At 40.9% G+C, this 13780-nt stretch overlaps 1 protein-coding gene and 1 long non-coding RNA gene across 2 annotated transcripts; both read left to right on the forward strand.

The window, feature by feature from the left end:
- The first annotated feature begins 2632 nt into the window (after window positions 1-2632).
- On the forward strand, window positions 2633-5228 carry LOC103130345 (uncharacterized). Its single transcript, XR_475198.2, has 2 exons — window positions 2633-2984; window positions 4060-5228. It is a non-coding gene; the product is annotated as an uncharacterized LOC103130345 (long non-coding RNA).
- Window positions 5229-6390: 1162 nt separating this feature from the next.
- On the forward strand, window positions 6391-13597 carry rnf224 (ring finger protein 224). The gene is made up of 3 exons (XM_007541723.2): window positions 6391-6579; window positions 12644-12870; window positions 13112-13597. Exons 2-3 carry the CDS (start codon window positions 12649-12651, stop codon window positions 13430-13432), a joined length of 543 nt encoding a protein of 180 aa, XP_007541785.1. The 5' UTR covers window positions 6391-6579; window positions 12644-12648; the 3' UTR covers window positions 13433-13597.
- Window positions 13598-13780: the final 183 nt, after the last annotated feature.

The following is a 13780-nucleotide window of genomic DNA, read 5'->3' on the forward strand; positions in this document are numbered from 1 at the left end:
ATTTCAATAATTGCAAATATTTACAGATCTCTTACACCCAGATTTTATACAATTTTTATTCTCTGTTTTCATAACTTTATATCTAGATTTTCCTGTGTTGACTCCTTGGTGATGATATTTGTGTTTTTTATTTTATAAAATGTCTGATTTCATAAATGCATTCATTAATCCCTGGTTCTCTAGTAGAGTTATCTGAACCTGGTTGCATAGCAGCAAAAGGGTTAAAGTTCATTCATTTCTGTCTCTGTGCTCCACCAGGTCCGTTTACCAGTCCCAGAACCCGACCAGAACCGCTCAGTGTAAATTACCTTGAGAAATGATATGATTTGGTTAAAAGGCTTTAATGCCAACAAATGATGAAATGTTACAAGCCATACATGTCATCCAAACGGATCAGGACCAGAGTTACCAGGTCCACTGAGCTCCTGATGGACGGAACCAGGAGAGGCAAAGACTCGAGTTCAGCTTTTATTCTTCAGTCTGTACATAAAGGGAAGTTAATCAGTTTCAGTCTGTTTACATATGACTGCTGGCAGCAGGGGCGTTGTATATGGGGGGGATTGATGACAAGGGACCTTGATTTGTGCCCCCCACCCCCCACAAAATGTATCTATTCATTTATTTATTTATTTGATAGAAATAGAAAAAATCAGGGCCCTGTCAATTACTGTTATTGTGTTTTTTAAAATTGTTTTTAGCAATAAAAATGAAATGTTACCCCTCCCAGACCAAAACGCACACATCTATATTTACACTGAACTCCCCCCTGGTTCTGCGTTAAATGGTTCGTTCCTGCTTGGCCGTGACGTTTTCAGCAGCTCAGTACAAGACAAGAACTGTGGCTGTTACTTTGCTGCCTAGAAAAATAATGAAGTCAAGTTAAAAAAAAATAGAGAGATAAGAGAGAGAAAAAGGCAAGGGTGTCTATTTGTAACCCAGTTTTTCTCCGAGAGGTGAGTAGACTGTGTGAGATTATCAACCTTTTAGCATAGTTAGCTTAGCTACAGACTACTGTTTGTCAATGTAGCATTTAATGAATTAAGGAAAAGAAATGCCAAGATATTCATATATTTAACTCTTCCCTGTACCTTTTACCACTTAACAACAGGTGAGTCAGTCAGCAGCAGCTCTAACCCCCATACAGCATAAACCCTCTTCCTCCCCGTCCCAGTGAAAAAACTGAGCAACACTGTGTTCAATGACAAGCTAGTTAGCATCATTCCAGAGAATCCATAGGGATTTCAATGTCTTTGCTTTTTTTACAATTACACAACAAAAACAATGTATTTGTTGCTGACATAAATTCAAACAATCTTTATAAAATGATTAAAAAAAACAGCCTCCTGTGTGGACTGCAGCCAGTCCACACAGTTTTACCTTAGCTTGCGTTTAAATTACAGGTATCTGTTGCCTCCTGACCCGTCCTCTCCTAAGTGAAAATAAAGCTGCAGAATGTCACTTTTATAAGAAAAAAACATTTTTTTTAACATATTTGTTAAAAATATTGTGTTGTGAGTATGGCATGATAGATCATTTGTGAAAAAAATTATTTCCTCTGCCTTCTCCCAGTGCTATCTAGAAACAACCAAACAGAAGCAGGAGGTGGGTCTTAACGCTGTCAATCACAATCTCATGTGGTGCTGCTCATCCTTCCTCGATTTGTGCCGTGCTGCAGCTAGCATAGCACAGAGCTGTGCAGATTCAAACTGTGAATGCTCAGTTTAGTTAGCATAGCTACCAATGATGGCAGATAAACAGTTTTCCTGAAACAATAAGTTGTTTCTTCACCATTAGCACATTTAACAGTGAGTGAATGAGGCTAATTGACAGCATTAAGACCCTCCTCCTGGTTCTGATTGGTTGTTTTGGTCAGAACGGTGCATTACTTTAACCAGTAACAGTAATTCAGGAAGCAGATGGAGGAGATTGACTGTTTTTCACAGATTATTTGTCAAATAGCAAGCTGTCACAACATGGTGACAGCTTTAATAAATATGAAGAAAACACATTTTTGTTAAAGTTCTGTACTGCAGCTTGAATAAAATGCAACTACATAGCATTTTTTTGAGAAGTGTGGATTGTTTTATGTATATTTTGCACATTGTGACTGTTGCAGGTGGGAAGAGACATTTCAATGAGATAAAACTAATAATAAAAAATTTAAGCAATCTATTTGCAAGCAGTATGTGAACTGTTGCAGGTAAAGTTCACTAGCAGTGAATATTGTGTTAGTTATCAGTATTGGACCAAAGAAAGCAAGAGAGTTGCAAGCCTTTAAAATTGTGATGCTTTTGATGGGTCAGATAGACTCAAGAAACTGTAACAGTAGTTGCGCAGGGGGCCCAAAGAAATTTTTTGTCATGGGGCCCAAGATTTCTGGCGTCGCCCCTGGTTGGCAGACATATGTTAACATGGTCATGTAAGCTGCAGCGTGTGCGTGTAAGCAGACAAAAGAGGCTAAAAGAGATAGAGGAAAACACAGAATCCATAACAAAAGCAAACTTGAAATGTTCATAAAATACAAATATGACACTAAAGCTGGACTTTATAAACAGGAATAAAATATAAAATGTTTTTCACTAATAAAAAACTGCAATAAATTCTTTAAACAGAAATCTGAAACTAAAGGAAATCTGCTTATAGATATTCAGACATTAAGAGGTCAAACCTCTGAGAGGAGGAGGCGTTGTACCCTGTGGGCGAGCTACATAGAGAATGAACAGAGAAAGAGAGAGAGAGAGAGAGAGAGAGAGAGAGAGGGAGGGAGTGCCGACAGGTAGAACAGGTTTGGGCGAGGCGGTCAAGAGACTCAGGAGAGAGAGAGAGACGAGTCAGATTTATTGTTTCGGTCAAATAAAACATATTTTTTCTCCAGATACAAAGGGCCTGAATCCATTCCAGACAGAAGAAGAAGAAGCTGCCAGAGGAGGTGGACTGTTTTTAAAGACACAGAAGAAGACGAAGGTGGACACACCTGAGGACAGGTGAGTCGTCTCAAACTAGAAAACAAACCTGAAACTAGAAAACCTTCCCCAGTACAAGCAGAACCACAGACTGTTCAGGTAATAATCAATAGATAGATATATAGATGGACCAAACTTCAACCAGCAGAATTAATCTGTGAGGGTCAGAAGTTTACATACACATCCTCAGGATTTGGCAGGTTGCCTCTGAACTGATGATTTGGGTCGGGTGTTCTGGTTTCCTCCTATGGCTCCACAGCGGTTTGTTGCGGTTCTGACCCGTTCCTCCTGACAGAACCGGGTCAGGAAAAATACGAGGACATGTTTTTATTTGGTGTATGTAAACTTATGGTTCCTACTGTTGCTCAGATCGTTAAATGAGGAGAAATTATTATCAAACGCCTTTAAAACGAAGGTGGTCTTTTGTGAGGGATCCTGATCATCAGAACTTGGCATCAGCTGCGTTCTGATGGATCATCAGATGTTTTGGATATGAATCTGCTGTCAGGTTTGGACTAGGCCGTAGCATCTCAACATTTCCTGTAGGAGAAACCATCATTTAATGATCCTGGTTTATAAAACTGGGCTGCAGCTGATTTAAACTCCCTGCTGCAGCGACCTGTTGCTGCCCGTTCTGTACGCTGCTGCAGCATTTTCTGCTGCAGGTTCTTGGTGTTGGACAGAGAAAGAGAAGCGAGGATTCAGAGATGGAATCGGCTCCAGATCTCATTTCTTTGGATTTTATCTGCCACTGCTTTAATCTGCAATTTGTTTTAAACTGTTGTAAATGTTTTAGTTTGTTCATTTTGTGTAACCAGGTTGTTTCTGCTGCAGATTTCTGCCTCAGAGGGTTTTACCAGCTTAAAACAGATTAAAAATATAAAATAAATAAATTAAACTCGCTCAGTTCAAATTATTAAACTTTTAGTTCAGATTATTAAACTCGTTAAGGTTTAACTTGTAGAGCTGATTGGTTGTTTCTCCTTGAAGCATAAACTTGACCCGATTGGTTGTAATATGGAGGAAGTGACATCATAGATGTTTGTTGTTATGTATTAATGAAACTTTATTCACATCATTCTCTCTTTCTCTCTAGATTGGCTGTTCCGCCCCCCCTCCCCCACCGACCCCTTCTCTGACATCATCAATATGTCATCAAAAATCAACATTTCTTTGGAGAACCCATACGGTCAGGTGACCATCCCTCGGGCTAAGCTCCGCCCCTCAGATGATGCAACAGTGATAGCCAATCCGGTGGCTCTGAACAGCGAAAACCCATACGCCCAGAAGGGCTCGGCCCCGCCCCCCTACACGGTGAGGGAGGAAGAGGAGGAGGAAGAGGCGGGGCGGTGCCCAGCGTGTTGCTACCGCTGCCGCAGGAGGAAGTGATGTCACCCTTGAAGGAGGACTGTGATTGGCTCATTAGCAGATATTCTATTTCAGGGCTGACCACATGTTGATACATCTACAAAACCAGAACCAGCTGAACCAGAACCAGCTGAACCAGAACCAGCTGAACCAGAACCGTGCCGCAGATCCGAAGCTTAGAGACTGGGTTCACACTGACTTTGGACCGTCAATCCGGGTTCTGGAGGACAGGACAGAACCCGGACAGAACCAGGACATCAAAGTTTGTTAAAACTCTGAGAAACAAGAGATTTAAATATCTGGTTTTTATTTTTTTTAGATTTATTTAGATTTTTAATTCCTTCAAAAAGACAAGATGGCTGCCTTTCTGCCATTGCCATGACAACTCCACCTGAAGACACAAGACTTTTTACAGCTTTAAATAATTTTCACATATAAAAAATAAATCAGATCCTGTTTAATGGATCTGATGGATCTGACACCGTACACTCTTTGTACGATGTCCTTGAGTGCCAGAAAGGCGCCTTTGAAATGAAATGTATTATTATTATTATAATGATTTTACATTTAATCAAAGTTTGGAAAACATTTAGAATTTTATTTTAAACAAAAAGATTTTGATCAGATTTTTGTTCCATCAGGAGGAAAACGAACCGAATCATCTTCACATCCAGAACCAAGCAGAAACAAAGGATTTTATAAATGATAGATAATTATTTTGTTGCTGAAATGCTTATGTTTTATTTGTGGATTTAAGAAAAATGTTTCCCCATAAAGTATTCCTGTTTTCTGCACCATAATTTTCAATATGAAGGACTTTGCTAAATCTATCTGAAGCAGAATGAAGTCGCAGCGAGTTGTAGATGAAGAACAAAATAAAAACATTATTTGCTTTTCTTTTTATGTCCCGTTTGTCTAAAAATACAAACAGAAATCTCCTTCAGCCCAGCAGGGGGCGCCGTTTGCCCCACAGCCGCTGTGGATCTGTGTAGAGCAGTTGTCTTGTGACCAGAAGGTTGTGGGTTCGATTCCAGCTTCACACTTACTCTGTTTATGAATGGGTTAATGTGAATGAATGAATGTGACTCCAGGGTAAAGCGGAGTTATTATAAATTTAGTTCACTTGTCTTACATTCCTGCAGAAACTATGTTTGGACTGGAACTGGATTAGTATCTGACCTAAAGGGAAGTTCGCCAGGAAAGGGACCTTTCAAAATAAAACAGGAAATTAGGCTTAAAGACACTAGAAATCAGACAGGAGAGGAGAAGAAGTCCAAAAACAAAAATCAAGCCAACAATAGGAGACACAATCAGAACAGAACAAGACGGCTCACTAGAATACAGTACAGTAGGTTCTGATGGTCTGAACTGGACCTGATATGTTTCTGCTTCCAGCCTACTTCATGCTGCCAGACAGGTTCTCTCTCAGAACCTCTCTCTCCCGTTCTGCAGATTTGATGGGAAAAGAGAAACTGAACCAATACTGACTTTGTTTGGGGTGAACAAACTTTCTGATTGGTTTTAATTAATTTAATCATCTGGTTTTTTATTTCCTCTGATTAACTTTAGTTTTTATTCAATGTCTGAAACACAAAGAAACTCGTCAGTCTGCTGTGACGGTTCTGGACCAGTAAGAGGTCCAAACCCATTAATGCTCTGACTGGGAAAGTGACCAGTGAGCCCAGCAGGTCCTGACCCGGTAACCAGTACGGTTCTCATCATCTCCATGACGACAGGGGTCTGTGCGGAGGGCGGAGCCGACACCAGAAACCTGAACCCGGCTCCACTTTCTATTGGCTGATCCGGTTCCAGGAGGTGATCAGCAGGTGATAATCAGGATCATTAGCTTTGTGGTTCTATATTGATGTCAGGTTATTATTATTATTATTATTATTATTATTATTATTATTAATGACCAGTATTGATTGTAGTACAACAGGCTGAAGTCGATCTTGTTCACGTCAGGATCTTGTTTCAGGTCAGGTTCCACCTGGCTGGTGAATTATTGATGGAGGGAGTCTCTCTCTCTCTCTCTCTCTCTCTCTCTCTCTCTCTATCTCTCTGGGAGACGATCAAAGCCAACAGAAGACGAGTAAACAAGAGGCAGAAAGACGGAGAGACGAAATCAACAAAACAAGAATAAAAGCTGGAAGAGAAACACAAAGACGACACAGAAACCGGAGAGAAGAGCAGATAAACATGGAACGATGAAGACTGAGGAAGAAGAGGAGGATTGCAACAAACCCAGGTGAGTTTCTGTCTGACCAATCAGAACACAGGAAGGAAAATCATTTCATCCAATCGAAAACATTAAGAAAAACTTTTTATTTTAATTAACAAAAACCCCAAACCGATTATAATCATGGTAAAAAGACATTTTTATATCCAGCATTTCTGATCCCAGTTTATTCCCAGTTTGTTCCCAGTTTGTTCCCAGTCTGATCCAGTAACAGATGTTATCGTCTCTACAAACTTTAGTTACCCTAAAATCAAGCTAGGGGAAAAAAAATTCTCACCACAAACATATGTCGTAGCAACAAGAAGTCCTTCGTCCAATCACAGGACAGCGTGAGCAATGACGTCATCGCTCCAGAAGAACCAATCGGATCAGGATGGAGCCACCGGATATCGGAGATGTTCCAAACCAAACGGATCTGAAGACACCAGCTGGAGGCGGAGCTTTTATGGCAAGCCGTTTTAACATAAATTCAGTTTTACCGCCCTTACATCCCAGATATCTCAAATTGTTTTGTGACTAGACGTTTTAGCGATTTAAGATATCTCTAATTATATTTCGACGAGACAAAATAACTATTTGAGATATCTCTAATTACATTCTGACTAGTCGAAATGACGTCATATTTACCATTGACTTGTATGGAAACTTAAATTCAAGATATCTATAATGAATTACTGACTATCTGATATCCACATTTCAGATATCTACAAATAATGGATAGGGGATATGTAGTTTTGACTAGTGAAAACTAAATTATAGATATTTTAAAAGCAAACAATGACTAGACAAAACAAATTAAAGATATCTTGAATTGTAATTTTGATTAGTCAAAATTCCTTTTAAGATATCTCTAAATGAATTGGAGATATCTTGAATTACTCAGTTTTTCTATTTTCTTGAATTGGTATTCTGTCTAGTCAAAACGTCCCTGACTTATGTAGCAATTTGAAAGTTTAATAAAACAATGAAAAATAGAGAAAACGAAAAAGATGTTTGAAAATGCGCCACTTTCATATTGAAAATGGTTTGATAATAAGTTTAGCTTTTCAAAGCCGTTTTTAAGAGCATTCGGTTCGTCGGAAATGAATAAACAGGAAGTTCTTTGCAGATATCAGAAGCAGTCTTATAGTTTATGAAGTTTTGCTATCTCCGCATTTCCAACATTGTCGAGCTCTTTCTAATTTGTGGCATTTACTGACAATTTTGTGCAGGAAACATTAAATTCTGCAGGCAACTGTTTGAACACCACAAAGGGGCTTCCACGTCATTCTTAACTCAGATATCTTAAATCGTAATTACGGTTATGTGTCCCGTCAAATGACAGATCATGTGACGTCATTTGGGATATCTTGAAAGGAATTTTGATTCGTCAAAATGTAATTGAAGATATCTTGACTTATTATTCTTACTAGTCTGAATGTAAATACAGATGTCTTAAATTACCATTCTGGATAGTCAAAATGTAGTTTTGTCTAGTCAAAATGCATTTTTAGATAGCTGGAATGTAATTAAGTGTAGTCAGACGAAACCGAATTTATGTTAAAACGGTTTGCCATAGAGCTGCTGCTCCCCAGTTCCCCCAGTTCCTCATTCAAGACGTCTACTGGGAGCCAAGACGGCTCATCAGAAACAGACAGAAGTTTCTTAACTTCTCTTTAGAGGAACCAAAAAGCGGGCTATGCTTCATCAGAACCGGCCGGTTCTGGGAGCAGAACCTTGTCCACTCTGCAGTCTCAAATGGTACGAACAGAAAATTCACATAAAACAGAAAAACTAAATGCAGAGATCTAAATTTAAAACTCAGATTCATGAACAGTCAGTCTGCATCCTGACTTCATCACTGAGATCGATGCTGTTTTTAACAACAACAGTTTTAAACCATAAAGCTGCAGTAATTTCATCACACCTCTTCACTAAGATGTTTTAAGTGCCAATAGAAAGAGAAAGGGGGGATTGCTGCAATATTTCATTAACACTAAACGGAAAAAAGGTTTTCTGGGAAAATTTGACTACTCACCTAAAAGGTCATTAATGAGCTCTGACACTGATTCTATACAAAAGCTAGTCACACTGTGACATTTCACTGTATAAAATTACACAAAATAAATACTGAAGAAAGCTCCCAGGTGTCTGTCTGAGTGATGTAGAATCACAAACATCAACTGTTTATCATCAACCAAAGTCTCTCTCCCTTCTCCTTCTGGAGATGTATTGTAAATGTCATCAAGTTTATGATATTCACAAGAAGCTCCAGAGTAGGGGGTCTAGGTTGGAGCCAACATTTAGTAATCACCTTCTTGCTTGCAATCAGAAATATCTTCAACATGTTTGTGTCCTTATTATCAAGTCCTTCAGGGAGTATTCCAAGGTACGTAGCAGGAAATGAAAGGGCTAAAGTTATACCCAGAATTTCATAGATTACTCGATTAACATCCTTCCAGAAGGTTTTCAATTGTGGACAGTCCCAAAAGATATGAAAACAGTCCGCAGAGACCACGCCACACTCCCTCCAGCAAGAGGACTGAGAATCACCCAGCTTCGATTTCTGCTTTGGCGTAATAAAATATCTGATTAGATTCTTCCAGCAGAAATTGCGCCATGTTAAAGAATTTGTGGTGGACAGAATGTTCCTCCAAATCCGCAGCCAGACCTCAGGTAAAATTATTACATTTGCTTCCTTTTCCTATCGTTGTCTGATATAGTCAGTTCATTTCTTATTCATAGATGCTAAATTTCTATAAAATTTGCCAATGGCGCCTTTTGTATTCTTACCAGCATATGAATCCATAAATATTTGTGCTATTCCTGGTTGCGCATCCAAGTCATAACTTTTGATTTCTTTCCTGAAGAAACTTCGGACCTGTAAATAACGGTAGAAATCTTCTCTCCCCACTTCATAAGTCCGGCACAAATCCTCAAATTTTACCAACTCCCCGTTTTTAATTATATTACAGAATGCGGTGATTCCCTGTTTCATCCATCTTCTATATTTGTGGTCTATCGATGCTGGAAGGAAGCGCGGGTGGTACGCAGGCCAACTCAAAATTCCTATTTGTTTAAGGAGGTTGAACTTTTTAACTACCTCTGCCCACTTTTTCAGAGAGAAACTCAAACACAGATTTTGTAATTAGTATACCTGGGGCAGCCCATCCAGGCACCCCAGAACAGACTGTATAGGGACGTCCAGCAAGGAAAGCTCTATGTCCTTCCATTTGGCCTCATAGGCTGGATTACACCAGCACACCAGAGGTCTAATCTGGGCAGACAAGTAATAATCCATTAGGCAAGGTAGACCCATACCCCCCCGATCCCCAGGCAGCTGCAGGGTTGAGTATTTTACTCTTGGCCTTTTATCACTCCACATAAACCTTGAAAAATGCTTATCCCACTCCCTGAATTGTTTTACTGGAACCTCTACTGGAAGTGCTGTAAATACAGTTAGGGCCAGAAATATTTGGACAGTAACACAATTTTCGCGAGTTGGGCTCTGCATGCCACCGCATTGGATTTGAAATGAAACCTCTACAACAGAATTCAAGTGCAGATTGTAACGTTTAATTTAAAGGGTTGAACAAAAATATCTGATAGAAAATGTAGGAATTGTACACATTTCTTTACAAACACTCCACATTTTAGGAGCTCAAAAGTCATTGGACAAATAAACATAACCCAAACAAAATAGGTTTTTTTTTTCCAATATTTTGTTGCGAATCCTTTGGAGGCAATCACTGCCTTAAGTCTGGAACCCATGGACATCACCAAACGCTGGGTTTCCTCCTTCTTAATGCTTTGCCAGGCCTTTACAGCCGCAGCCTTCAGGTCTTGCTTGTTTGTGGGTCTTTCCGTCTGAAGTCTGGATTTGAGCAAGTGAAATGCATGNTTATAAATCACTGAACGGATTAAAGATCTGCTGCTTCTTCTGGATCAACCTGCAGGTTCTGGTTCTGTTCTGCATCAGAACCAGAACCAAACATGGAGAAGCAGCATTCACCTTCTATGCACCACAGATCTGGAACAAACTTCATGAAACCTGAGAAACAGCCAAAACTCTGAGCTCCTTTAAGCCATAAATTAATCATTAATAAACTTTTTTACTTTATTTTTATTCGTTCTTAAACAACACATACATTCAGAACAAGAGGGCTGGGCAGGTAGCAGCTGGTCACACTGGTGACCAATACAATGCAGACATTTCACTGTATAAAGCTCCCAGGTGTCCGGGTGATGTAGAATCACAAACATCAACTGTTACACACTTTTGTTTATAAAATAATCCCATTTTTCCCTAAGTCTCTCTCCTTTCTCCTTCTGGAGACGTATTGTAAATGTCATCAAGTTTATGATATTCACAAGAAGCTCCAGAGTACGGGGTCTAGGTTGGAGCCAACATTTAGAAATCTCCTTCTTGCTTGCAATCAGAAATATCTTCAACATGTATGTGTCCTTATTATCGAGTCCTTCAGGAAGTATTCCAAGGTACATAGCAGGAAATGAAAGGGCTAAAGTTATACCCCGAATTTCATAGATTACTCGATTAACATCCTTCCAGAAGGTTTTCAATTGTGGACAGTCCCAAAAGATATGAAAACAGTCTGCAGAGACCACGCCACACTCCCTCCAGCAAGAGGACTGAGAATCACCCAGCTTCGATTCCTGCTTTGGGGTAATAAAAAATCTGATTAGATTCTTCCAGCAGAAATCGCACCATGTTAAAGTATTCCTCCAAATCAGTAGCCAGAACTCAGGTAAAATTATGACATTTGCTTCCTTTTCCCATCGTTGTCTGATACAGTCAGTTGATTTCTTAAATTTCTATAACATTTGCCAATAGCGCCTTTTGTATTCTTACCAGCATATGAATCCATAAATATTTGTGCTATTCCTGGTTCCGCATCCAAGTCATAAGTTTCGATTTCTTTCCTGAAGAAACTTCGGACCTGTAAATAACGGTAGAAATCTTCTCTGCCCACTTCATAAGTCTGGCACAAATCCTCAAATTTGACCAACTCCCCGTTTTTAATTATATTACAGAATGCGGTGATTCCCTGTGTCGCCCATCTTCTATATTTGTGGTCTATCGATGCTGGAAGGAAGCGCGGGTGGTTCGCAGGCCAACTCAGTACTCCTATCTGTTTATGGAGGTTGAACTTTTTAACTACCTCTGCCCACTTTTTCAGAGAGAAACTCAAACACAGATTTTGTAATTGGTGTACCTGGGGCAGCCCATCCAGGCACCCCAGAACAGACTGTAGAGGGAAAGCAAGGAAAGCTCTATGTCCTTCCATTTAGCCATATAAACCTTGAAAAATGCTTATCCCACTCCCTAAATTGTTTTACTGGAACCTCTACTGGAAGTGCTGTAAATATGTACAATAGTCTTGGAAGAACATTTATCTTTATTGTTCGGATTCTGCTGCCAAGGTCAAGGGGGAGCAGGCCCCACCTGTCCAGGTCCTCATATATTTTCTTATTTATTCGTTTGTAATTAACTTCATATAATTGAGCCAAATTTTTTGTTAGTATAACACCCAAATATTCTATTTGTAATTGGTGCCAATTAAATTGATAATTTATTAACTGTTTTGACGGAGCAAAATGAAGGGTCAGAATGGGTTTTTTTTGTATGTTGAGTTTATAACCTGAGAGCCTGCCATATGTTTCCAGGATGTTCATAAGCAATGGAATACCAGATTCAGGGTTTTTAATTACTACTAAAACATCATCCACATACAAGCATATTTTGTTTTCCACATTCCCTATTGTCACCCCCTCCAACCCAGCCTCCTCTCTAATAACCTGAGCCAGTGGTTCGATAAAAAGATTAGAGTAGTGGGCTTAATGGGCAGCCCTGCCTACATCCTCATAGTGTTATTTGATTCGAGAGGCTTCCATTGATTTTAATTCTTGCTTTTGGTGAGGAATACACATTTTTTATACATTGAATAAATCTATCACAGAACCCATTAATAAACATTCTGATATTTTTGTTGACTGACTGAATGTAAAGTTTATTTTCTAGATTCATGTTGTAAAAGTTTCTGCTGAAACGTTTTAATAAATCTGATCCTGACAGGGAAGATGATTCATGAAGATGAAGAGGAGGATGATGATCCCCTGCACCCCCCTCCCTGCTCCTCTGTTGCCATGGAGACGGTGATGTCGGGCAGGAGGCCGGACCTTGTGTGCATCGTGTGTTTCGGCAGCTATGACTTGCTGACGCGGTTGCCACGGCGACTCCACTGTGGCCACGCCTTCTGCCAGGCGTGTCTGAAGAGACTCGACACGGTGATCAACGAGCAGGTGAGGTCAAGAGGTCAGGAGGAGGTCAAGAGGAGAGCTACTTCCTAACCCTGACAGGGTCCAGGTTCTGGTTCTGGTTTCGGTCCAGAGCTCAAGTTCTGAAGTGCTGAATCTTCACTGATGGCATGAGTTCTGTTGGGAACCTGACAGGGCCAAAGGTCACTAGAGGACCGGTCTGATCTTCCTCACAGGACGTGACATCAGCAGTCGGGTCGACCCTAACGGTGCTCGTCTTCCTCAGGTGTGGATCCCATGTCCCCAGTGCCGGCAGAACACGCCACGGCCGCGCGGCGGCGCCGCCGGTCTGGACCTGGACCTGGCATCCTTCCTGGCGGTGAAGGCCCAGCAGACCTTCGTCTCCTGCTCCTCTTCCTCACGAAGCCCCGCCCTCAGGGGCGGGGCTTCATCCCACGACGGGAAGCTTTGGCTGGGAAAAGAAGTTCCCGATGACAGCTGGCGGCACGGCGGCCTGGCAGAGCCGCGCTTCCATCGCTACGGCGACTGCTGCCCGGGGCTGTCCTGCTGGCGCTGCTGCTGGTTCTGCTGCCCCGGGCGAGGCTGACAGACCGGACCGGAACCGGCCCTGGATGAGGCCCAGTTCTGATGCGCATTCTAGATGTCCTGGTTCCGGGTCAGTGCTGTGTCAGAACCGGGTCGCCGTGGACAATAATCAGAGCTTTGAAGTGTTTTGTGTTCAGAAACATCAAATAAAAACTTTAAAGTTTTGGGTCTTTGATCTCATCGATCTCACCTGCAGGTTGTTTCATAACTCCTTTGTTACCATGGAGATGCAACAAGCAGATCGGATCAGAACCGGATTCACTGTTAGGTCCAGTTGATGTGTCAGAACTACCCTAGATCAAATCCCAGATCAGCTGCAGGTCCTGGACCTGGACCCAGATTGATCCCA

Source organism: Poecilia formosa, unplaced genomic scaffold, assembly GCF_000485575.1.
Source record: "Poecilia formosa unplaced genomic scaffold, Poecilia_formosa-5.1.2 Scaffold626, whole genome shotgun sequence".
NCBI lineage: Eukaryota > Metazoa > Chordata > Actinopteri > Cyprinodontiformes > Poeciliidae > Poecilia > Poecilia formosa.

What these genes read in the sequence shown, in the direction of transcription:
- rnf224 (XM_007541723.2), top strand. Translation starts at nt 12,649, where the DNA reads ATGATTCATGAAGATGAAGAGGAGGATGATGATCCCCTGCACCCCCCT. An exon ending in ACACGGTGATCAACGAGCAG is followed by an intron (nt 12,871 to 13,111) that starts GTGAGGTCAAGA and finishes CGTCTTCCTCAG; the next exon opens with GTGTGGATCCCATGTCCCCA.